The 24,935-nt window shown below is 39.5% G+C and overlaps 1 protein-coding gene across 2 annotated transcripts in view; it reads left to right on the top strand.

Annotated features, from left to right (window-relative positions):
* The window catches only part of UBTD2 (ubiquitin domain containing 2), a 62,897-nt gene that overhangs the window by 35,383 nt on the left and 2,579 nt on the right, over window positions 1-24,935 (top strand). For both annotated transcript variants that reach the window (XM_025270846.3, XM_025270847.3), the window contains exon 2: window positions 8,553-8,789. In XM_025270846.3, coding sequence (XP_025126631.1) covers window positions 8,553-8,789 — 237 coding nt within the window. The remainder of the gene's footprint in view (window positions 1-8,552; window positions 8,790-24,935) is intronic.

The following is a 24,935-nucleotide window of genomic DNA, read 5'->3' as shown; positions in this document are numbered from 1 at the left end:
GTTTGTAAGTCCCTTTAGTCAACAGAACTATAAAATACTTTTTATTGTTAAATTATAAGTTCCTATTGGTATTTCCAATTCAAAATTAACCTAAGTTTTTTCTTTTTCTTTTATATTTTATTTTCTCTTTAATAAAAAATCTTGCTTTCTATTGATAATAATACTGTTCCTTACTTGCTTCATCCTGCAGTAAGTATCATAGGTTTTAAAATTATAGTAATTGGTATTCTTCATTAATTCTTAGTTTACTTTAGTCTCTAGAATAAAGGTTAAGGTGTCTTGGGAATTCTCTGGTGGCCCAGTGACTGGGACTCTGGGCTTTCCCTGACATGGGCCTGGTTTCAGTCCCTTCGGGAAACTAAGATTCCACAAGCTGCATGGCATGACACCTCCCAAAAGGTTTAAGACGTCTTTGTGGTGTGTCTCTTGTTCCTTAGGATTTGTCCCACTAAAAATGTATGGTCATGGTATCATGTTCAAAATGAGCTTGAAATCACTGTATTCTTTGTATGGTACTTTAAATACGTGATACAGTTAGATTAGTTTCTCTGTTCAGTGTTTGGGCTTGCTGCTTCTGTTTTTGGTTCGCTTTCGTTTTGCAAATGTAAAATACTTAAAATTTTTCATAAGTCAAATCTATATAAAGAGTCTTGCTCTTATCTCTGTTGCTTCTACCACACACACATACATACATATATATTTCCTAAACAAAATGTATATATGTACTGCTCTCTTTCTTGCTTTTACTTATATATTCTAGAGATCTCTCCATTTGAGTTCATAGGGCTTTTCCTTTTTCTGTACAGTTGCATTGTACTTCATCGTGTGGATGTATGATAGTATCTGTTAGATTGTTTCTAATACAAATAAGCCTGTAGGATATAACCTTTTATGTTTCATATTTATGGAAGTATATCTTGAAAGTAGAATCCTAAAACCAGGGTTGCTGGCTCAATGAGTGAATGAATAAGTGATTTTCTTAGATGTTGTCAGAGTCCCCCTCCATCTAGGATTCCTTTAAGTGATAATCCTATGGGACCTTAGACTCTTAGCATGTGTAGAAGCATATCTATTTCTGCACAATTCAGTAGCATAATGTGTTGTCCGATTCCTGATTATTTCCTTTCTAAGAGCCAGATAAATAATTCTAGCATAGTTTTCACTTTGCTTTCTCTTATATCTGAGGCTTGGGGGGCTTCCCTGGCAGCTCAGCTAGTAAAGAATCTGCCTGCAACGCAGGAGACCCTGGTTCGATTCCTGGGTCAGGAAGATCCACTGGAGAAGGGATAGGCTACCCACTTCAGTATTCTTGGGCTTCCCTGGTAATAAAGTCTGCCCACAGTTCAGGAGACCTGGGTTCAATCCCTGGGTTGGGGAGATCCCCTGGAGGAAGGCATGGCAACCCACTCCAGTATTCTTGCCTGGAGAATCCCATGGACAGAGGAACCTGGTGGGCTACAGTCCATGGGATCGCAAAGAGTTGGACACGACTGAGCACCTAAGCACACAGCATAACTGAGGTTAGAAATTTTTTCATATGTCATTTCCTATTTTCCTTTCAAATATAAGGTCACATCTGTTGCCCATTTTTCTGTCACAGAGTTTTCCCTTTTTTCCTTCATTTTTAAGAGTTTTCACTATGAGGGAAATCAGCCTTTTGTGACAGAAAGTTGCAGTTATTTCCTCTAGGCTTGTCATTTGTGTTTTGACTCTTCCTGCCCCCATACAAAAATTTATATAAGATTAAATGTCAGTCTTTTTTCATTTCTTTTGAAAAGCATTCACTATTCCTAGGTTATAGAGAAACTTATCTGTATTTTCTTCTAGTACTGGTAATTAATTTTTACATGCCGATTCCTGTGGAGTTTATTTTGGTGTGCAATTTAAACTATTGACCCAATTTTATCTTTTTGTAAATAGCTGTCCAGTTCTGATACTATTTATTAAAATTCCCATTTTTCTCCAATGATTTAAGATAAAATATTTATCATATACTAAATATCCATTGCATACATGGGTTTTTTGAACTTTATTCTGTTCTATTGATCTAAATAGTCATGTGCTTTACATGCTTCTAATTGTAATGCTTTTATAATGTGCATATTTATAGGACTAGCTCACTTATGTTTATTTTTCAGGATTCTTTTAACTGTTCCTCCTTGTTTTTCCATATGTGTTTTAGAATCAACTCATCTAGTATCAGAAAAAGTTTTTAAAAATTATTTTCACTGGAATTGTATTAAATGTGGATATTAACTTTAGAAGAATTGATATCCTTGTAATGTTCATGTCCAAGTACAAGAGATTGTTTTCATTGTTTCAAGTCTACTTTTATCTTTCAGTAGTTTTAAAAGCCTTTCTGAGGTGTTGCATTCCAAGTATTTTTTCTTTTATGTTTCTGTTATAAACAGGGCCTTTTCGCCCACTGCGTCTCCTAGCTGGACGTTTTATGTATATAAGAAGGCTTGCATTTTATGTTCTGCCACCATGTTAGTTTCTATTTCTTTTTAGCACCAACTTTCTCGTATTTTCCAGTCGTACCATCATATCATCTGCAATTAGAGGTGGTTTTCTTCCATTCTGGCCCTTATGCTTCTGTTTTGTTTTGCCTGATTGTGTTGGCTAGCACTTCAATACAGTGTTAAATAGTAGTGGACATTGTGGGCATCCTTGACTTGTGTTTGCTTCCCTCCCCCAAACTGTCCATAAAGTGAGGGAAGAGAAGGTCCCTGCATTCTGAAGAATGTAATACTGGATGAAGCCATCCCCCTCCCCGAGTAGAATGAACCATCTGAAAGTTTCAGTATCACATAAAAGGTACAGTGTGCTGGTGTTAGGTGACCATATTCTTTCCCCAACTTTGTGTAATGTTACCCCTTTTTAAAGGGGTGTGTGTGTGTGAGAGAGAGAGAGAGAGATTTAATTGTATGCTTTTACAACATCTTTAATGATTCATTTAAAAAGTCCTTGAAACATTATGTTGCGGTTAGGTTTTCCTGTGGGCTTCCCTGGTGGCTCAGCTGGTAAAGAATCCACCTCAATGCGGGAGATCTGGGTTCGATCCTTGGGTCAGGAAGATCCCCCAGAGAAGGGAAAGGCTGCCCACTCCAGTATTCTGGCCTGGAGAATCCCATGGACTGTGTAGTCTATGAGGTCGCAAATAGCTGGACACGACTGAGCGGCTTTCACTGTACTAGACTTTCCTGCTGCCTGTTTGTGTGCTCAAGCTATTGTAAGGAGAGTTAAACTCTGAGACACAGCGCAGAGAAGTCCTTATGACTCATAGACTTCTCTATTTTTTGATTGATAAATCAAAAATTATGTTGATTTTTCCCCCTCAATAAAGGTAGCTCACACATTAGAAATGATCATATATGCCTTTAAAATTATGCTCCAGATGCTTAATTTTTATAAACTTGAGGATAGAAACATAGTCAAAGTTCTCATTTTTATTTATTATAAAATTGCAGCATAGAAAGTGGTGTATCTAACTTAAGTATGCACGCATGTGATCTTCAGTGCCTGATCTTGTATAGGTACTGAGTACTTTGTAAATTGAAACTGACAGACCAGAAAACTGTACTGCCTCTTCCCCTGTGGGATTCTCTTTTGGAGAGGTGGAGTTTCTTGGTTAGCTTTTCCTTTGTCCTACCAGAGCCATTGCATTGGTCATAGTGAAGCTTGGAAGAGATGGATGCATGCTATTAGAAAAACAGCTTGGCACATGCTTTATTTTGCGTGAACCTTCATAATTGATATGGTACTTCTGTAAAAGCAAGCATACTTGGCAGCTCTGGTAAGACATGGAGTGCTGTAGTGAGAAGAGCTCTGGCCTTTGAAGCTAGTCATCTGGATTCTAGTCTTAGCTCTTTGTGACCCTCAGCAGTGTATTTATCCTTGTTAGGTTTTCTGTCAAATGTTAATAGTAAGCTGGGCTTATACCATCTGAGATCTCTTCCACCTCTAAATCCTCAAGACAGTACAGCAGATATGGGTATGATGTTGACTGTTGGCTTGTTGATGCTCTTATTTGAGGCATTTTAAGCCCCATATCCCTATTTTTATTTTGGCAGTTAGTTACTTTAGGGAATATATGTGTGTGTATATGTGTATATATAGAGTATTCTAAATTCAAATGAGAATAAAATATTTTACAACTGTCCTCTTAGGCTAGCACAGTCTGTTACAGAAGGTTCTGTAGGATCTATTCTTAATTCTTGAAGTGAGGGGAGAATTTCCTTCATTTTCATGATGTTAAGACTAATCAATCTAAAATAGGTACATTATCCTAGTTCTGTTCCATGCTGCTTTAAAGTCTTCAGAATTCTTTTAAACAACATTTTTCCCTTTGATGGTGATCTTTTTACATATTCAGTTTTTTCCCTCAGCCTGTTGTGCTAGGAAAACTGATTCTTTAGGTTTACAGCCTTTAAAGCTATTATTTCTTGAGTCATATCTTGATGTCTACAGTACCTATGCTTTATGGCCTCTCCTTCCTTTATTTGAAGAGTCCCAATATTAAATCAGTTTTCAGAGAGGAACCAAAAGCAGGCAAACAATTATAAACATATTTCACTCTGGATGTCATTGTTTTTTTGCCAATAAAGTATCCAGATGACTTGCAAAATGCATTCAGTTGATAAAAATATTTAAGATTATATTGCTGTTTAGCTCTGAGAAGCAAATCTTTCTTGGGGTTTTACATGTTAGATCTATTTATTTGTCACATCGTGGGAAGAAATGTTGAAAGGTTGCAAGGAAAGATAAGGAGTAGATCAAGAGGCTGCTGAGAAGGTGAGTTTTTGGCAAAGTTTTGAAAGTAAATGTGCAATGATAGGGAAAAAGGGATGTTTCCTAAAATAACCTAGATTTTTAAAAAATTCGATTTCTTTATTAATCTTTGGTATCTTGTATGTTAAACCATGGGATTAAATAAACTTAGTATCATTGGTCACCTACAATTTAAAGGTTTAGAAACAAAGATTTGGGGAATAAGTTGTTTCCTGTCTTTAAATGTATTGTTGGAGCACAGTGCTTAGTTCCAGATACTGTAACTGATACTGAGCATCTCTCTCTTGGCATCAGGAGTTTGAAGTTGTGGGAAGCAAGATAAATTTGAAAGGTTCAGAGTATAAAATGTAATCTAATTGAATATATATATTTGATGTCTTATTTCTTAATAATTGAAAATGGTTGACTTGGTGCAAACATGCTTAGTTGCTAAGTCGATTTCTGTGTTATAAGTGGACATTTGATAGGCAGTTGCTCAGTCGTGTCTGACTCTTTGTGACCTCATGGACTGTAGCCTATCAGGCTCCTCTGTCCATGGGATTTTCCAGGCAAGAGTGCTGGAGTGGATTGCCATTTCCTTCTCCAGGGGATCTTCCCGACCCAGGAATCGAACCCAGGTCTCCCGCATTGCAGGCAGACGCTTTACCATCTGAGCCACCAGGGAAGCCCATTTGATAGGCAGATATTCTTTATTACTTAAGTTTGAAATATAGGAAAAGCAGAGACCTAGATGGAAATAAAAGTAAACTTTACTTACATGTCACAAGCATTTATTTTCTCTGATTTACTTTTGCCTAAAGTAATTACTTTGAAACTGTTGACAGCATAGATTTGAAAATGCATTTACAACAGTGATTATCCCTAAGCAGCATAATGTATCATCTGTCCTTTTTATTTGGCTTTATTCGTATGTCTTCTACAGATAGGGGGAGGTAAAATAAAGCCCTATATTTGTAAGGAAGGCATTTTACTTTCTTTTTGCAAACTGTTTTCCACCTTTATTACAAGATAGTTTTTCTGTTGAGTTCCTCTCTTTGAGAGCCTTTTCGTTTCCTTCATTTAAGTACCAAGATTGTGGAGGTTTTTTGTCTTTACCTTTGCCTTGTTATTCTCTCACAGTGATAGAGTTATACCGACTTTCCCTCTGGTACATTTAATACATATGATATTAGACAGTTCTCTGGAACTATTCAAGTAGACATTAATTTTTACTCAAATAAGTATTTATTTGAGCATTGAGTTAGGTATCTATGATGCCTTATCTTCCACTCTCTGCTCAGTAAACTAAGAGTGTTGTCTCTAAACTGTTTCTGACTCATCTAAAGGTTAATGTAGCAGAAAATAAAATTTATCTTCAATTTTACCTTATTGTGGAATCATTCAGGGGTGGAATGTCATTATCTGACATATTCTGAACACCTTTTGGGGAATAATGCTTAATCTGCATCTGTCTGTATTATTGAGAAGATACAGGGAAAAGTCAATAGTATAAATTATGTTTCTCACATTTGAATTGAACCTGATATGAACACCTGATATAACATATATAGTGTTATCCTTAGTGGACACTCAGTAAATACTCGTTCATTAAGTAAGGAGACGGGTTCTGTATTCAGCTCTGCCACTTAATAGACAGTTTTCCTTCTTCTGTACACACTCTTTTAGAACTCAACTGGTTTGCATCTCACTAAGACAAATTAGAGGGCCAAATAATACAATGGGTCAAAATACTGAGTGTTTTCATATATATGGAATCTAAAGAGATGGCACTGGTGAATTTACTTTCAGGGTGGCAAAGGAGAAACAGACATAGAGAACAGACCTGTAGACATGGGGGGAGGAGAGGAGGGAGAAGGGAGATGTATGGAGAGAGTAACATAGAAATTTACAGTACCATGTGTAAAACAGGCAGCCAGTGGGAATTTGCTGTGTGATTCAGGGAAGTCAAACAGGGCCTCTGTGACGGGCTGAAGGGTGGGGGCAGGGAGGGAGGGGACATGGGTGTACCTATGGCTGATTCTTGTTGATGTATGACAGAAAGCCACAAAATTATATAAGGCAGTTATCCTTCAGTTAAAACATTAAAAACGAAAATACTGAATGTTTTAAAGGAAAACAGCTGGCACTGGCACGGCGTGCTAGTCTGAAGGGGGGAGGGTGAGACCTGATGTGCTGCTTTGGGATACACTGGCCAGATAGGGTGTAGAGAGATCATGGTTTAGTCCAAGTGTCAAACCAGGGACATTCTGCAGCAAGAAATGGTTCTGTCATCTGGGAATATAGCCTGGTATAGGACGTAGAGATTGCCTAGGGGCTAGAGTCATTTTATTTCTTTTATGAATAATCCAAAATTCATTTGGCCCTGGGCCAGTGAGGGAGTGGTTAATTTCTGGGATTCTTTAGAATCATTTTGAGAGTAATATCTTTTAAATTATTAGTCTTCCTGTAATTAAATATAGAACATTGAATTTTGACATACACCCTCTGCTTCCTACCCTCTGTCATTTATTTCAAACCCACTCTTAACCCAATACTCCATGGAGCCTCGGTTTTATTTTTACCTGTTGTTCCATCTGTTGAACAGCTTCTCACCTATGGCACTGTATAAGATAAGAGTGTCTCTGTATGTCAGTTTGCGATCAGTGATCATGTGCCAGGTAAGTTTCTGGCTGTGAAGAAGCTCCTTCAGACTCACTCTAGCATCATGGTAGCACTACTGCTTTTCTCGAAGGAGCCATGCTGCCACCGAGAGCAGGAAAAGGAGTGAACTCTTACCCTCCGTTTTCTTCTCCTCTTGAACTGAAACTGGAGTGTTGTTGTAGTTCTCCTTGTAGTGGGGGGTTTCTCCCTTGGTGCAGTATCAAGGATCGCCGGTTCAGCCCTCGTCCCTCCAGAAAGTAAAGCACCAGCTACCTCTTTCCCTCATGCTTTTCTAAAGTAGCTTCAGTATCTGAGTCTCAGAGAAGGGTTTTAACGGTTCCTAGACTCAAGTCCAGAACAGGTTCCTAGAGGAAGCTTTTCTAGGGTCAGGTTTCCTTGTGGATCTCGTGGTTCGGCTGTCCTTCCTTTGGACACCACAGAGCAGTCTTTTCCCTCTGCGAGATTTCTCAGTTCCTGCTCTCTGGCTTCACAGGATCATGAGATTCAGGCCACTGCTGTGATTTGGTTTCTCCTAGAACCTCACCTCTCTTTTATGGCACCCTTTAACTTTTTATTTTTTTATTTTAATTTTTAAATGTTTTTTGGCTACACCAAGTCTTAGTGGCTGCACACAGGGTCTTTTTAGTTGCCACATGGAGTATCTTTGGTTGCGACCTGTGAACTTAGTTGGAGCATGCAGGATCTAGTTCCCTGACCAGGGATCGAACCCAGGCCCCATGCATCTAATAGCATGGAGTCTTAGCCACTGGACCACCAGGCAAGTCCCTTCTTTGACTGTTTTCAAATCCTGCCACTACTGATGGACTGATGGAACACTTGTTACTGTTTCTCTAGGTAATTTTAAAAATCATCCTTTGGAGGAGACAGATTGAATGAAAAAGAGGTACTAACTTGCCCTGGAAGATTTGACGTAATGTCTCCATTTGCCCTTGTAGATCTAAAATAAAATAGGTTAGAGGAATTTCAGAATGTAAGAATTAGCCAGTAGGCCAGCTTCTAGCTATAATTTTGATGAAAGAATCAAAGAAGAATGACCAGATAACTATTAATACATCTTTTATAAATTTTGGTTTTGATGTCAGCCTTTTATTTTTCTTCAGTTGCTTTAGGTCGTAACCAGCCTTTGAAAAAGGAGAAACCTAAATGGAAAAGCGATTATCCCATGACAGATGGACAGCTGCGCAGCAAAAGAGATGAATTTTGGGATACCGCACCAGCTTTTGAAGGCCGTAAAGAGATTTGGGATGCCTTGAAGGCTGCAGCACTTGCATTTGAAAGCAATGATCATGAACTGGCACAAGCGATCATTGATGGCGCAAACATAACGTTGCCGCACGGTAGGTCTGGTTATCTTCCCGAACAAAGCAGAGCGTCATCAGCTCGTTTCCAACGGCCAGAAACCAAATAGAAAGTAGTCATTTTCCTACTATGCGTTGTTCTAACTGTTTTTCTTCAGTGTAGTGAAGAGGAGCATTCCTCTTTGCTTCTTTTAGCTAGAGATAGGTTTACTCTGTGTTTGTGTGTGTGTGTGTGTGTGTGTGTGTTTTGGTCTCAAGAAAGAGAACACTCAATAAACCTGTATTTTCTTTTTTATATATATTTATTATTTATTTAGTGGCACTTAGCTGTGGCATTGGAGAAGGAACCTTGCCTGGAGAATCCCAGGGACGGGGGAGCCTGATGGGCTGCCGTCTATGGGGTCACACACAGTCGGACACGACTGAAGCGACTTAGCAGCTGTGGCATGCAGAATCTTTTAGTTGTGCCATGTGGGATCTGGTTCCCCGACCAGGGATCGAACCCGGGCCCCCTGCATTGGGAGCATGGAGTCTTAGCCACTGGACCGCCAGGGAAGTCCCTAAACCTGTATTTTCTAACTTCCATATAATCTAGCTCTCCATCAAGGCTTCCCCCTGCCCCAGTCTTCTGGAGGTTCTACTTCACTGATTTCCTGCTTGCACTAGAGAAGTAATCTCAGATTACATCTCAGAAGCCATAGTCAGTGAACTCACCTTTAGTCATTATCCTTCTTCATCGAGGCCTGTTTTCAGCGTAATGAGCAAACCTAAACTTGGAAGTGAGTCTCATGTATTTTTAAGGACAATTCTATGATTGTATCCCTGAGCATTATTAGAAACCTCTCTCCTTTGCTTAGGAATGTGACTCTAAGAACCACCATAAGCTTTGAATGTTTCCAGGGGCACATATATCCTGGACACATGCATATCCTCATATTTAGTCTCCTGGATTAGAAACAAATTTCATGCTATACTAAGATTCAGATGTTAATTTTATATTATAATCTTGTTCTGTTTACTGTATTTATAAATTTTTCTCGTCACTTTTTCAAGTTAATATTTTTCTAAGTTGTCTCTCTTGCTCCTATATATTCCTTTTCTATTTCTTTTTTTGGTTATACTTTTATTGGTTGTTTCTTTTTCAGTATCCTCCTATTTTTTCTCCCCTCCCTCACCTCCCCAGGAATCTTTAGTAAAAGGGAAAAGATTCATATAATCTGAAGAGAAACACAGCTATGGATCAGTATCTTCCTTTATTTGTCTACATTTTGAAAGGAGCAGTGCTTTCCACTGTTTAATTATCTGCTTTATGTCCTTTGATTCCTTTTCAAATAAAGGATGTTCAACTTAGTAACCTTCCCAGTTTTCCAAATCTCCATTAATTTTTTTGAATTAATTGTATATCTAAGAAACTTTTTAAAAATAGATCAGATCAGATCAGTCGCTCAGTCATGTCCGACTCTTTGCAACCCCATGAATCGCAGCATACCAGGCCTCCCTGTCCATCACCAACTCCCGGAGTTCACTCAGACTCACGTCCATTGAGTCAGTGATGCCATCCAGCCATCTCATCCTCTGTCGTCCCCTTCTCCTCCTGCCCCCAATCCCTCCCAGCATCAGAGTCTTTTCCAATGAGTCAACTCTTCGCATGAGGTGGCCAAAGTACTGGAATTTCAGCTTTGGCATCATTCCTTCCAAAGAAATCCCAGGGCTGATCTCCTTCAGAAAGGACTGGTTGGATCCCCTTATATATATTCCATAGCTATCTTATTCTTTTATTAATGAAAGCTAATTAGGATTGTCTTGGGTTAGTAACATTGGCACCCACTATATATAGATCACTTTTTCTACACAGGTATAAAAATGATCCCTTCTATTTTTGAAAAATTTATAATAGAATGCTATTTTAATATGACTCTTAAGTTGCTGTTTTCATGGATAATCTCTGAATTCTTTACCTCTTACATGACTGAAGTACACATCATTTTGCTCCATTACTTTTTTTAGTTCTATAATTTGTCTTCAGATACTATCTTTATATAATATAAAGGGAAGGGCTTTCCTTTATAATTGATTTTATCATCCTCTTTTTAATGCTTGTGAGTGAGTGAGTGAAAGTTGCTCAGTCGTATCCGACTCTTTGTGGCCCCATGGACTATATATATAGTTCATGGAATTCTCCAGGCCAGAATTCTGGAGTAGGTAGCCTTTCCCTTCTGCAGGGGCTCTTCCCAACCCAGGGATTGAACCCAGATCTCCCACATTGCAGGCGGATTCTTTACCAGCTGAGCCTCAAGGGACCCCAAGAATACTGGAGTGGGTAGCCTATCCCTTCTCCAGCGGATCCTCCCAACCCAGGAATCAAACCGTGGTCTCTTTCATTACAGGCAGATTCTTTACCAACTGAGCTATCAGGGAAGCCCTTTATCTTCTATTTAAAGCAGAATATATTTGTATTTCTAAGGCTTACAAGTGGAGTTGGGGGTGTTGTTTATCTGTGATTGTCTTAATTTAGAAGCTCAAGACCCAGAACCTTAGAACTTTAACTTCCGTACTTTGTACTTACCATAGTTACCTATGGGAAAATCTGATTTCATTCAATAAATTATGGCCTTGTTTACAAGTTCATGGAGGTATCATAGTTCTGTTTCATTTAAAGTGGGGCCTACACATGGGCTCAATCTCTAAAAACTCAAGTCTCCCACTTCTGCTTTTATCTGCCTGAACTGAAGAGACATGATCCTGGCAGCTCCCGCAACTGACAGATTAAGGAGAATTATTCTGGTAAATTTGAGAATATTAAATGAGCTTCTATTCTTCCCCTCTATGTTAAGGAATATTTTCCACTTTAGCATGAAAGAATCAAATAGACTTTCTTAAGCTTTCTGTTTGAAAGTTCTATAATAACTTCCTGTGTATTATCATTGGTACCCTTGATTGATTTCCCTTGTTCATATCTGAAACTTACCAATAATGTTTGTTGAATGGACTTTTAAATTATGTTTTGTCATATACTCTAACTCACCATCAGTTTATAGCTTAGCTACTTCAGTTCAGTTCAGTCGCTCAGTTGTGTCTGACTCTTTGAGACCCCATGAATCGCAGCACGCCAGGCCTCCCTGTCCATCACAAACTCCCGGAGTCCACTCAAACCCATGTCCATTGAGTCAGTGATGCCATCCAGCCATCTCATCCTCTGTCGTCCCCTTCTCCTCCTGCCCTCAATCCCTCCCAGCATCAGGGTCTTTTCCAATGAGTCAGCTCTTCGCATAAGGTGGCCAAAGTATTGGAGTTTCAGCTTCAACATCAGTCCTTCCAGTGAACACCCAGGACTGATCTCCTTTAGGATGGACTGGTTGGATCTCCTTGCAGTCCAAGAGACTCTCAAGAGTCTTCTCCAACACCACAGTTCAAAAGCATCAATTCTTCGGCACTCAGCTTTCTTTTTAGTCCAAATCTCACATCCATACATGACCACAGGAAAAACCATAGCCTTGACTAGACAGACCTTTGTTGGCAAAGTAATGTCTCTGCTTTTTAATATGCTGTCTAGGTTGGTCATAACTTTCCTTCCAAGGAGTAAGCGTCTTTGAATTTCATGGCTGCCGTCACCATCTGCAGTGATTTTGGAGCCCAGAAAAATAAAGTCTGACACTGTTTCCACTGTTTCCCCATCTATTTCCCATGAAGTGATGGGACCAGAGGCCATGGTCTTAGTTTTCTGAATGTTGAGCTTTAAACCAACTTTTTCACTCTCCTCTGTTACTTTCATCAAGAAGCTCTTTAGTTCTTCTTCACTTTCTGCCATAAGGGTGGTGTCATCTGCATATCTGAAGTTATTGATATTTCTCCTGGCAATCTTGATTCCAGCTTGTGCTTCCTCCAGCCCAGCGTTTCTCATGATGTACTCTGCATATAAGTTAAATAAGTAGGGTGACAATATACAGCCTTGACGTACTCCTTTTGCTATTTGGAACCAGTCTGTTGTTGCATGTCCAGTTCTAAATGTTGCTTCCTGACCTGCATACAGGTCTCTCAAGAGGCAGATCAGGTGGTCTGGTATTCCCATCTCTTTCAGAATTTTCCACAGTTTATTGTGATCCACACAGTTAAAGGCTTTGGCATAGTCAATAAAGCAGAAATAGATGTTTTTCTGGAACTCTCTTGCTTTTTTGATGATCCAGCGGATGTTGGCAATTTGATCTCTTGTTCCTCTGCCTTTTCTAAAACCTTCAGTTCAGTTCACTTCAGTTGCTCAGTCGTGTCCGACTCTTTGCGACCCCGTGAATCGCAGCACACCAGGCCTCCCTGTCCATCACAAACTCAGACTGTTCACTCAGACTCACATCCATCAAGTCAGTGATGCCATCCAGCCATCTCATCCTCTGTCGTCCCCTTCTCCTCCTGCCCTCAATCCCTCCCAGCATCAGAGTCTTTTCCAGTGAGTCAACTCTTCACATGAGGTGGCCAAAGGACTGGAGTTTCAGCTTCAGCATCAGTCTTTCCAATAAACACCCAGGACTGATCTCCTTTAGGATGGACTGGTTGGATCTCCTTGCAGTCCAAGGGACTCTCAAGAGTCTTCTCCAGTACCACAGTTCAAAAGCATCAATTCTTTGGCGCTCAGCCTTCTTCATAGTCCAACTCTCACATCCATACATGACCACAGGAAAAACCATAGCCTTGACTAGACGGACCTTTTTTGGCAAAGTAATATCTCTGCTTTTGAATATGCTATCTAGGTTGGACATAACTTTCCTTCCAAGGAGTAAGCGTCTTTGAATTTCATGGCTGCAATCACCATCTGCAGTGATTTTGGAGCCCAGAAAAATAAAGTCTGACACTGTTTCCACTGTTTCCCCATCTATTTCCCAGGAAGTGATGGGACCGGATGCCATGATCTTCGTTTTCTGAGTGTTGAGCTTTAAACCAACTTTTTCATTCTCCTCCTCCACTTTCATCAAGAGGCTTTTTAGTTCCTCTTCACTTTCTGCCATAAGGGTGGTGTCATCTGCATATCTGAGGTTATTGATATTTCTCCCAGCAATCTTGATTCCAGCTTGTGTTTCTTCCAGTCCAGCATTTCTCGTGATGTACTCTGCATATAAGTTAAGCAGGGTGACAGTATACAGCCTTGACGTACTCCTTTTCCTATTTGGAACCAGTCTGTTGTTCCATGTCCAGTTCTAACTCTTGCTTCCTGACCTGCATACAGATTTCTGAAGAGGCAGGTCAGGTGGTCTGGTATTCCCATCTCTTTCAGAATTTTCCACAGTTTATTGTGATCCACACAGTCAAAGGCTTTTGCATAGTCAATAAAGCAGAAATAGATGTTTTTTTGGAACTCTCTTGCTTTTTCCATGATCCAGAGGATGTTGTAACATGTTTTTACCTAGACCTCCTCAGTGGTATTGGTGAAATCCCTTCCATCTTTTAGATGTAATTATGTAATTGATATTTTATCTTTGACACATTTTGTTATGTTAAACCATAAAGTCTTAAAGTATTCAGTACTTTATATTTTGAGTTTAAAATATTGCATCGGCTTTAGCTCTTGTTTAGCTCAGGCTTTGGTATGCGACCTAGCCTTATTGCTTGTCTTTACTGTATTACTTATAGCTATGTGCCTTTGGGCAAATCACTTCTGTAAGCTTCAGTCCTCTCATCTATAAATTATGGATATAAGTGCCTGCCTTGGAGTGTGGTTGTATTGATTAAATGCAGTGATAACACGTGTAAGTTGCTTACCTGGTCCAAAACACAATAAATAGTAGTGCGGATGATTGTATTTCTTAAACTCTGACATTAACAAGTAAATTCCTTGCACCAAAATCTTAAATTATAGATTTCAGTCATTTTCTGGATGTAATATTTACTGGTGACATCGTTCTTTGGTTTTTTAGAATACCCTTCTCTTGGGCATATGCCTGATGGAATTTTGAGGTGGACTTGATTCAGTAGCAGCGGCAGCAATAGGTTCATTACTCAGACAGCGAGAGTGAGGACGTGGTTAGCGTGGCGGCGGCGCACACCTGGCGCGTGCCTGGGCCCTTCGTCTGCAGCTGTCAGTGCTGCTCACACGCTTACTGAACTGACCATAGACTGACAGCCTGAAGACATCCTAGGATATATGCTCCTTTCTAAAGCATCTCCTTTTTTGTTTTCATCTCATCCTCTCTTCTCTTCCCATAATCTTTTTGTTATCGCACCTGTACTCATATTATCTTCCCAGTATAAATATAAAAAGTTCGTTAAAGTTTAAAAGCCATATGGAAATGTCTTTGTAAATGTGTTTGTAAGTAAGCAAGGGTTGTGCTGTTTTGGTTTGTTGTGTTTAGTGTCAGTGTTGTGTGCATAAAAATTATGTGTTTTTCCATGGCCTTTATTTTTGTGTTTCAAGGAAACAACAAAAAACCTTTTTCCTGTATTTTCTCTTTCGTTTCTTTTTCTAACAGTGGTTCCCTTCATAACTACATTTGTTTTATCTTAATTCCAGTCAGCAGGTCATATTCATTATATTCCTGCCTTGTGCAAGCATAAAATAAGTCTATGCTTTTAAATTATCTTCCTCTGTTATTGTCAGTGAGAAGTCTTTAGTTTGTTTTTCTCAAAAGGCAGTAGCGATTGTGAAGAGGGAAGTTGGTATCCTAAAACTATCTGGGGATTTTATATATGAAGGTATGTTTTCACTGTGGAAATTATGACTCAGGTAGAGGATGGTATGAACATGTGTAATAGTTTACTGTTGTGGAAAAAGCTCCCTGGATGATTCTAATGTCTGGTGCTTCTTTTCCACAGCCTCCCCATTCTAGAAGAGCTTTATTTTTCATTATTGACACAGCATTTTTTACTCATGGTCTTAAATTTCTTAGAGCTTATTTTCCTTTTCTAGTTGAGTACTGTTTTTTCACTACCTAAAATTCCCCCAAACAGTATTTTGCCTGTGAAACCAGATTATAGATTAAGTGGCTTGCCCAAATTAGCATAAACAGGGTGAAAAAAAGGGTGGTGGTTTTATTTTCATTTTTCACAGAGTCTGGTTCATACTGGGTTATTCAGATATTTTCAGTGAAGGCTTGTTCAGAAACAATATATGTTTATCTTGTAACGAGGAGGATTTAATGCTGTTTCTTAAATTACTATTTAGAAGATTTACAGGGATTTTTAAAATTGCCTGCTTCCTTTCCCTGCCTTCCATGGAAGGTTCCCTGACTTCTAGAAAGGTTTTTTTTTCTTTGGCATCTACAATTAGTATGTTTTCCAACTCCCTGTAATTCACATGTAAAAGCTCCCTTCTTTTTTTTTTTTTTTTTTTTTGACATTGGTCAATTTTATTTTTTTTTTTATTTATTTTTTTTCCTCTTTTTTTTTTTTTTATTTTATTTTATTTTTAAACTTTACATAACTGTATTAGTTTTGCCAAAAAAGCTCCCTTCTTAACCATCCTTCTGTAGGAGGAGGAGCTGTTCACCACTCCCCAAACACTTTTCTCATACTTAAAGACTTAACCCCAACTTTATTCTTACTTCTTTCTCATCACTAAACATTACCAGTTCTTCAGATGAACATTTGAAGGCCAATTTCTTTTGTCCTTTTTCATGCTTCAGGATATGAAAAGTAGAAAATGGTATTCTTTAAAACATACCTCTTTTTTAATCACCTTTAAAATACAGGTGGAAAAGGAATTGTCCAGTTTTTTTTTTTTTTTTTTCTTTTTCCTGGTCTTTCTTACTGCAAAATATATCAAATGTGAATAAATTAAATTACATATAATGTAGTTTAAATTTTTAAAAACCAATGAGTTTATAAGTATCATTAATGGAGCATTTCTGTATTTAGGGAACCAACATGATAAAAAATCGTGGACTGAGAATCAGAAATAATAAAATACTACCAATTCATGTCTTGAATTGATATTATTTAATTTTCATCCTGTAATAATCACCTGCAACAGTCCCTATTTTAAACAGCTGAGAAAACTGAAGCACAGGGAGGTTATGTCATTTTTCCGAGGTAGAAGTCATGAAATTGGGTTTTAAACTCCAGTCGTAGATCTGACTAACTAAAGCAGTTAAATTACAAGATCAAGTCATTTCATCTGTGTTTTCTATGAAGTTACTGCACAAGTAATCTCCAGTGTTAATTCCATATCTACCATTTTAAGTCCCTCCCACACTATACAGAGTACTTTAAAATTATATAGTTCTATTACTAGTAAAGAGAAACGAGTGGATTCTCTAAGACATGGACAGGCAGGAAATGCATTAGTGTATTAGAGGCCCATTAAGAAGCAAGTCATGAATTCTGAGTCCTTTAAAGGTCCCTATAAGAATTTGTCATTTAATAAACTTAATTCATGAAGATAAAAGTTTAAGAACAGAAGCATGAACCTCCTGTACATACAGGAGAGAGAGGGAATTTTTACCAGACTTGTATCTGGAAATGAAACAGGGTCTTAATAAAGGATCTGATGGCTGATTTATCATAAATTAAATGTTGTATCCTTTTCTTCTCTTTTATCTTCAAAAAGACAAAAATGATTTGGAGTTACACAATGTAGCTTTATCTGCTCCTCAGCTGCTGTCACCCTTTTTTTCTTCAAATAAAGCAACAAAGTCCCTAAAATAACTGAGGTGGGAGTTTGTCCCTGACTCAGTAGGCTTGTCTCTGAGGAACTCCTTTCTTCCATTCTGGGTGGTGAGAATGGAGGGAAAGAAGGATTTCTGATGTGGTCTCAAGACATATATTACCTCAACTTCTACTTCTTTTTTTTTCCAAAATGCAATTTGCATTTTTATTTTATTTTTTTTTTTATTTTATTTTATTTTTAAACTTTACATAATTGTATTAGTTTTGCCAAATATCAAAATGAATCCGCCACAGGTATACATGTGTTCCCCATCCTGAACCCTCCTCCCTCCTCCCTCCCCATTCCATCCCTCTGGGTCGTCCCAGTGCACCAGCCCCAAGCATCCAGTATCGTGCATCGAACCTGGACTGGCAACTCGTTTCCTACATGATATTTTACATGTTTCAATGCCATTCTCCCAAATCTTCCCACCCTCTCCCTCTCTCTCAGAGTCCATAAGACTGTTCTATACATCAGTGTCTCTTTTGCTGTCTCAACTTCTACTTCTGTAAAGCCGGGTCAGCTAAATAAACCAGATACAAGTGCTGCTGATCTATTCCTCTGTCCTTTTAAGGATCTGGATTTAAAAGATCAGTGTCTTCTTAGAAATGTGGCCAAATGTTCCACAAGCTCTTAGTCATGGTCTAACCTTCATACGACTTTGGTAATGCATCCAGACTAAGTCACTTTTCACTTACGCTTGCTAGAAGAGATAGTCTTGGTGCTTCTGAATCCCGGTCTTAATAGCTAATTTGGTGGGATAAGATACCAGAACCTGCTTCTCCTAGAGCCTGATTACCAGACATAAGCTTAATTTAATTCCCACTAAAGAGTTTGCATGAGGGAGCCTGTAATCTGTTAGTTTTGAAAGACTGCTCATAATATCTGGATGAAGGGTAATTTTGATGGCCCTTTTGACATTGTGGTGTTACAGAGGACCTTGTGAAGCCTAAAGCAGTGGACTCAAACATGATGAAATTGTTTCGTCCTTTGTGATACTGCTATTGGTGAGCTCCCCCGCCCCCGCTTTAGGCTTCACAAGGTCCTCTGTAACACCACAGTGTCAAAAGGGCCATCAAAATTACCCTTCATCCAGATATTATTGAGTGTTTCTATGAATTCATTATATGTACTAGTCAGTTTTGTGTGTGTTTTATTATTTAATCCTTAAAACAACTTTGTGAGGTAGATACTGTAGTCCTTGAGGAAACAGACTGTCTAAGATTAGAATCCAAATTAAAATTCTGGTGTGGCAGCTCCAAAGCTACTGTTGGTCCTGTCAGATGCACTGCTCTTCCAGGCTTCTGTTGCTCTGACAGACTGAGCCACAGGTCTAACCCAGTATTCTTTCCTTCCCATTCTTTGTTACTTCAGATTCTTTTCCTTTTTAACTGTGTCCAGGACACTTGTGTGTCGGTCTTCTGTTGCTTTAGGAAGTCATGGTTTTTGAAGAGTTCATGCTTTCTTGGTCAGTTTGAAAAGCGAAGTCAAAAATAAAGACATCCTTTCTCATCCTTGGAAGAAACCCCAAGTGTGATACAAGCCTTGTAATTCTAGCACACAGCTTTCATGATTAATTTTGGGAGGGAGATTTCTTCTATCAGATTGCCAGTATGTTTTCAATATTATTGATAAATGTTTTCAACACTATTAAGGTATATTGAAGAACACATATTTGAAGTATACAGTTTGATCAGCTTTGACATGTAAACACCCATGACTGACAAAAATTGTAATATCCTCAAAAGCTTCCTTACATAAAAACTGATTTTCAACTTTGATTTTCAAATTTGATCATGTAACACTGCAAGTCTCACATGGTAAAAGTTTGAAGACCTAGTTGGTCTTAAACATAGAGGAAAACCAGTGAGGCCTTTGAATGCTTACAATGATGTCTTTTTTAATCTCAAAGACTGCTTGAGAAACAGTAAAGTGTTAGATGTTATGACATTTAAGAAAGCTATTTTTATTATTTGGTATTTAATTTAGTCCTCTCTTTATAATTTTCTTGTGAAATATTTTGCAGCCAAATTAAAAGCAACCATAGAAAACAAGGAAAATGTAACATCTGAGCCAATCATCTAGATAGAAGATAAATAAAAACAACTTCAAACAATTATGTATGAAATCAGGACAGAAGGTAGTCTTGGCAGCTTTCTTCCTGCCCTGGGGCGCTTTCGGGGCTTCCTGACCGGGGGAAGCAGTGGCCTGGTGGCATTTATCCCTGTGGCCATCTGTCTCTCTCTGCTAGAACTCGGTTGAGGCCTATAATGATGTTGTGAGGAGAAGGAGGAATAAAAGACGGGTGTACTTCCACAAAGAACGTTCGGTGAGCAATCTAAGCAACCCTGGCTAGCACATCTTTAGAACGAGTGGAGAATTGTTAGATGAACTGCACCCTCAGTGGTCAGTGGGTGATAATTAAAAACCTTTTGTAAATTGCAAATGCAAACCCAGCTAGGAGTGATTTTTGGAAAGGTTAAAAAAAAATCCTAATTACCTACTTTTAGAGTGGTCCCTTCCCTTTTGTGTTTATCCACAGGGTTTCTTTAAGGGAAACTATCCATCGTCTCACCATATTCTGTTTTTTACACTCTCCTCTCAAATATTGTAGATGAAACATTGACAGCAATATGTCCGTTTTGTCAGTACATGTGGTGGCTTCAGAGCACTGAAACTTCTTAGTCAGCACTTCCTTTTGCCTCCTCTTCTGTATCCTCCTTTGCTCAGTCACTAACAGCTCTGGCAAATGTATTTTTGGGCTGCACTGCGCCTTGTGATTCACGTTTGGCTTTTCATCCCTCTTGTATTTGTCCTCTGCCTTTTTCCAAGAGCATTTCTTCCTCCCCCAGCCGCATCATTAACCTGAGAGTCCAGTAGAGCTGCCACAAGCCCTGAAGCCTTATCCGTGTGCCATGCATTTACTTCTTCAGGAATCAGATTATTTTACTCTGTTACTCTCTGACCCGGGACAAGCTTACCTCTCTCTTCTTCAGTTTTCCCGTTTGTAAAATGAGTATGATAAACTTACTTTACTGGGTCATTGTGAGAATTAAATGTCATTGTATATGAAGTGCTCAGACAGAGCTAGTAAGCCCTCTTTTTAAGTGTTTGCTTTTATGTTTAAGCTCGTACATTCAAGATTATTACTATACACACTGCTTTTACCTTTTTCTCAATACGCCTCTTCAGTTACCTTCAGATAACTCAATTGAAGTATCTCCCCATACCTGCAGCAGTTAAGACTAAGCAAAGAATCTTGTAACCCTGAATTCTTTATCACTCTCATTTCCTAGTTAGGTGATTTGCCTTTCCTAAACTATCATTGGGCTTCCCTGGTGGCTTAGATGGTAAAAGAATCCACCTGCATTGCAGGAGACCTGGGTTCAGTCTCTGGGTTGGGAAGATCCCCTGGAGGAGAGCATGGCAACCCCCTCCAGGATTCTTGCCTGAAGAATCTCAATGGACAGAGGAGCCTGGCAGGCTATAATCCATGGGGTTGCAGAGAGTCGGACACGACTGAGCACACATGCAATCTATCATTAGGTCCTGCTAATTACTACCAATTCTTTCAGATCCATTTCTTTCCATTGTTAGGCAATCATTTTAGCTGGTTCCCCTAATTCCAGTCAGTCACTCTCGTTTCATGCAAATAATAAAAGAATCTTTAGGCTTTGTCTTATTCTCTGGCATAATATTGCTTGGCATATAGTAGGCACTCAGTATTTGTAGGCGTGACTCGTGGACTGGTATTAGCCACCTTTAGAAATGTTCTATAGTATTAAGTCTCCCTAAGCCTTCTATTAGATTTTCACTGTTGCTCTTTAGTAATTTCACACAGTTGATTCTGTATTCTGAGGTATTCACCTCAGCAAAGCCACTTTTTATTCCATACTTATATTAATTCTTATTTCCGTATAATTCATATTTCTTGGGATGCCCTTCATTTGTATTGTGTCACGCCTGTAGTGGAGTAAAGTGTTAGCTGTGCCATCGTGTGCGACTCTTTGTGACCCCGTGGACTGTACGTAGCTTCCCAGGCTCCTCTGTCCATGGGATTCTCCAGGCAGGAATACTGGAGTGGGTAGCCATTCCCTTCTCCAGGGGATCTTCCCGACCCAGGGATTGAGCCCAGGTCTCTTGGATTGTTGGCAGATTCTTTACTGCCTGAGCCACCAGAGAAGCTCCCTGTGTCATGCTTAGAACACATTATTTTTATAGAGTTTTTTCTGTCTTGGCTCTACCAGCTCTAGTCCCATCACTGTTGTGTGATATCTTGGCTCCTCTGTCTGGTTCTCAGTGTATCAATTTGTATTTAAATCCTTGGTGGTTACACTGTGTCTGCTTCCCTTGACTATAAGCTCCTGGGGATCAGGGCAGCCTTGGCTTTCTTGTAACCCTCTGTGCTCAGTGCCAGTGACACACCCTGACACTTCTAGGTGTTTGCCGAGTGACAGAGCCCACCATTAGTTTTGTCTTTAATAAAAAGACACAGGGCCGTAAAATGGTGGCAGATTTGGGAATGTATTGTTCAAAACAGTTTGAGCCTACAGAGGAGTCATTCTGCTCTGTATAGGTAACTCTGGGGTAGTATTCAGCTCTGGTCTATATTGATTAATTTTTTGATACTTTATGGACTCAGATATTTAATGTGGGTAGAGGGTAATCCATAAAACTAGTCTAAAAATATAATTAAATAATATTTGACTTCATGGCCTGAATTTTTGGCATATTTATTTTTTAGTTTAATCTAAAAATGGAACATATTTATAATTCAGTTTGCAATATAATTCGACTGGCAGGAGTGAAGGACAGAGTAAACCAGAAAATTTCATGTTAGATAAATTGAAGTTACCTTTCCCCCAAAATATCGGAATATAGGAGCTTCTCAGCAGTAAAGTCTGGATAGTTTATTTCCAGCATTATAGATGTGAGGCTTCCTGAGCTGGAGCAAGAAGATATGCCATCCAGCTGTACCTCTTCCATGGAGCTTTTATTCTTACCCATTTGAATCTGAAAACTGAACCCTTGACTTTCTGGGCCGAAGGGCAGGTGGGGAAAGACTCAGCTTTCCGCTGTGATGCAGAAGTGAGTATTCAGATCTGGGAAGACCACAGTGCCTGGCAGGCTGTGCGTCTGTCGTGAGGTCGGCTTGCGCGGCTGTTCAGCCCAGGACAAGACGCTGCCACAGCGCCTTGCGCCCTCCTTTTTTGGGAGGCTGGAAATGCAGGCTGCCTTTCGGTCAAGACATGATTCTGCCCACAGTTTGACAGCTTTGGTTTGCTTTCCTGTTCTTTATCTCTTGTGGTGCATGAATATGAAGCAGTGTGTATAAACCTGGAAACCAATTTACAGGTCATTTTTATCCTGCCTCATTTAGCTAATTGAGAAAAGTGCTTGAGGTTAAAGAATGTTGCTCGAGGTTGTACACCTAATTAATAACAAGGCTGGGAGTATCGTCATGGTCTCCTGATTCCAAAAGTAGTGATTTAGCTTGGTCTCTTGGGACTTCCCTGGCATTTAAGACTTCCCGCTTCCACTGCAGGGGGCGCGCAGATTTGATCCTGGTCAGGGAACTAAGATCCTGCATGTCATACTGCGTGGTCAAAAAAAGCAACCAAAAACAAGGTGTAGAATGGTGCCTGTCTAAGAGAACTTTTTTTTTAATAGAATAGTTATGTTAATATATGGGCTTCCCCGGTGGCTCAGTGGTAAAGAATCCGCCTGCAACGCAGGAGATGCAGGAGACTCTGGCTTGATCCCTGGGTCAGGAAGATCCCCTGGAAGAGGACATTGCAACCTACTCCAGTTTTCTTGCCTGGAGAATCCCATGGACAGAGGAGCCTGGCGGGCTACGGTCCATGGAGTTGCACAGAGTCAGACACGACTGAAGGATCTTAGCATGCACGCATGTAAATATATGCTCTTGTACCTGTCAGGCTGGTATCAGTGGGATGTGTATCTGAAGGTATTTTCCTGAGAGAGATGATGAGTCTGTAGTGAACTCTCCACCTTTTCTTTGCTAGTTTTCCTAATGGTCAGGCCATCTGAAAGACACTGGTAGGTTTCTTTGCCTTGGAACAAGGCTATATCAAGTATGTACACAGTGAAGCTTGCACAACTGATTTTATAAATAACATACTACAGTGTGATGGCTGCTAGTTTAGGAAACTGCTGGTGATCACAGCTGGGCTTGAAACATGTCCATCTCTACAGTTTCATAGCAGTGTTCAGATTAATTAGTGAACAGTACAGAGGCTGAACATTAAACACAGAGGAAGGGGCGATTCACGTATATTGATACTTGGTGGCTGAGGTCTCACCCCAGCCCATCGTACGTAACTTAGAAAGCAGGCCCAGGTCAATGCTTGGTGCGTTGGCGACTGTTCCAGTCTCACGTGGAATTCTTTGTATTTTCAGCCTGTTGATAGTGACCACAGAGACCAGTTTATTAACTCACCTGTTCATTGATAACCATTTCTCAGTGTCCCACTTCCCATGTTCATTAGCCTGTGTGTAGTGTTTTGAATATAGATGTTTTTGGTTTTTATCTATATTGAACAAAGGACACATTATGAATACCTTACAATAAAGCATTCATTCAGTATGCCCTCAAGTTCCCCAAGGGAAGCTCTGGTAATTACAATGCAGTTTATAAAGAAATTAACCATGAATATCTTCTTTTAAACCTCAAACACTTTTTATCCCCTGCCCTGAGCAGTGGGTTATAAACTTCATACTTCTTTTATTCTTCCTTTTTAACCCGTAGCTTCTCTGTAACAGATTGACTAATAATTAGGGTAAATAAAACACCTCAGTCACTTCTGTGGTAATTGTGCTAATGAGATTCATATATAAGCCATGAGCCAGTGGCAGCTGGTAAGCTTGTCATCTCTAGTTTGTGATTTCTTTGGACTGAGGTCTTCTGGCAAAGGAAGTCTGGGCATTAAGAGAACCATTCTGGGATGCTACTGTGGCGAATTGGGCTTAGAGATCTGGTTTTTTTGTTTGTTTGTTTTTTAAGGTTAGCTGATTCGTTTCCTAAAAAAGATAGCCCACTGCAGTTTGAATTTCCCCTTAATTTGGTCTGAGCATTGAAATATTAGTAAATTGGAATTTTGTGCGCTTTTTTTCCTTTTTAATGAAAGTGTAAATTAGGTATGAAATGACTTAGAAGTGTGAGGGTAAGGAGCTAGGGTCCTGGTTCATTTGATAAACTTTACTCAGGTAATTGGGGACTTCCCCGGTGGCTCAGACAGTAAAGAATTTTCCTGCCACGCAGGAGACCCAGGTCTGATCCCTGGGTCAGGAAGATCCCCTGGAGAAGGAAATGGCTACCCACTCCTCTGTTCTTGCCTGGAGAATCCCATGGACAGAGGAGCCTGGCGGGCTGCAGTCCATGGGGTCGCACAGAGTCAGACACAGCTGAGCAACTGACACTTGCACTTTTTCAGATAATTGGCCACGGGCCACCCATGATGATGGTCGCTGACCGCTGACACAGATTGGTCTTATTTTACATTCTTTTCCCTTTTAAGTGGCAAGCCAGGGAGATG

The sequence above is a fragment of the Bubalus bubalis genome, chromosome 19 (assembly GCF_019923935.1).
Source record: "Bubalus bubalis isolate 160015118507 breed Murrah chromosome 19, NDDB_SH_1, whole genome shotgun sequence".
NCBI lineage: Eukaryota > Metazoa > Chordata > Mammalia > Artiodactyla > Bovidae > Bubalus > Bubalus bubalis.
Note: the sequence above shows the minus strand (reverse complement) of the source record. Positions and strands in the feature narration are given on the sequence as shown.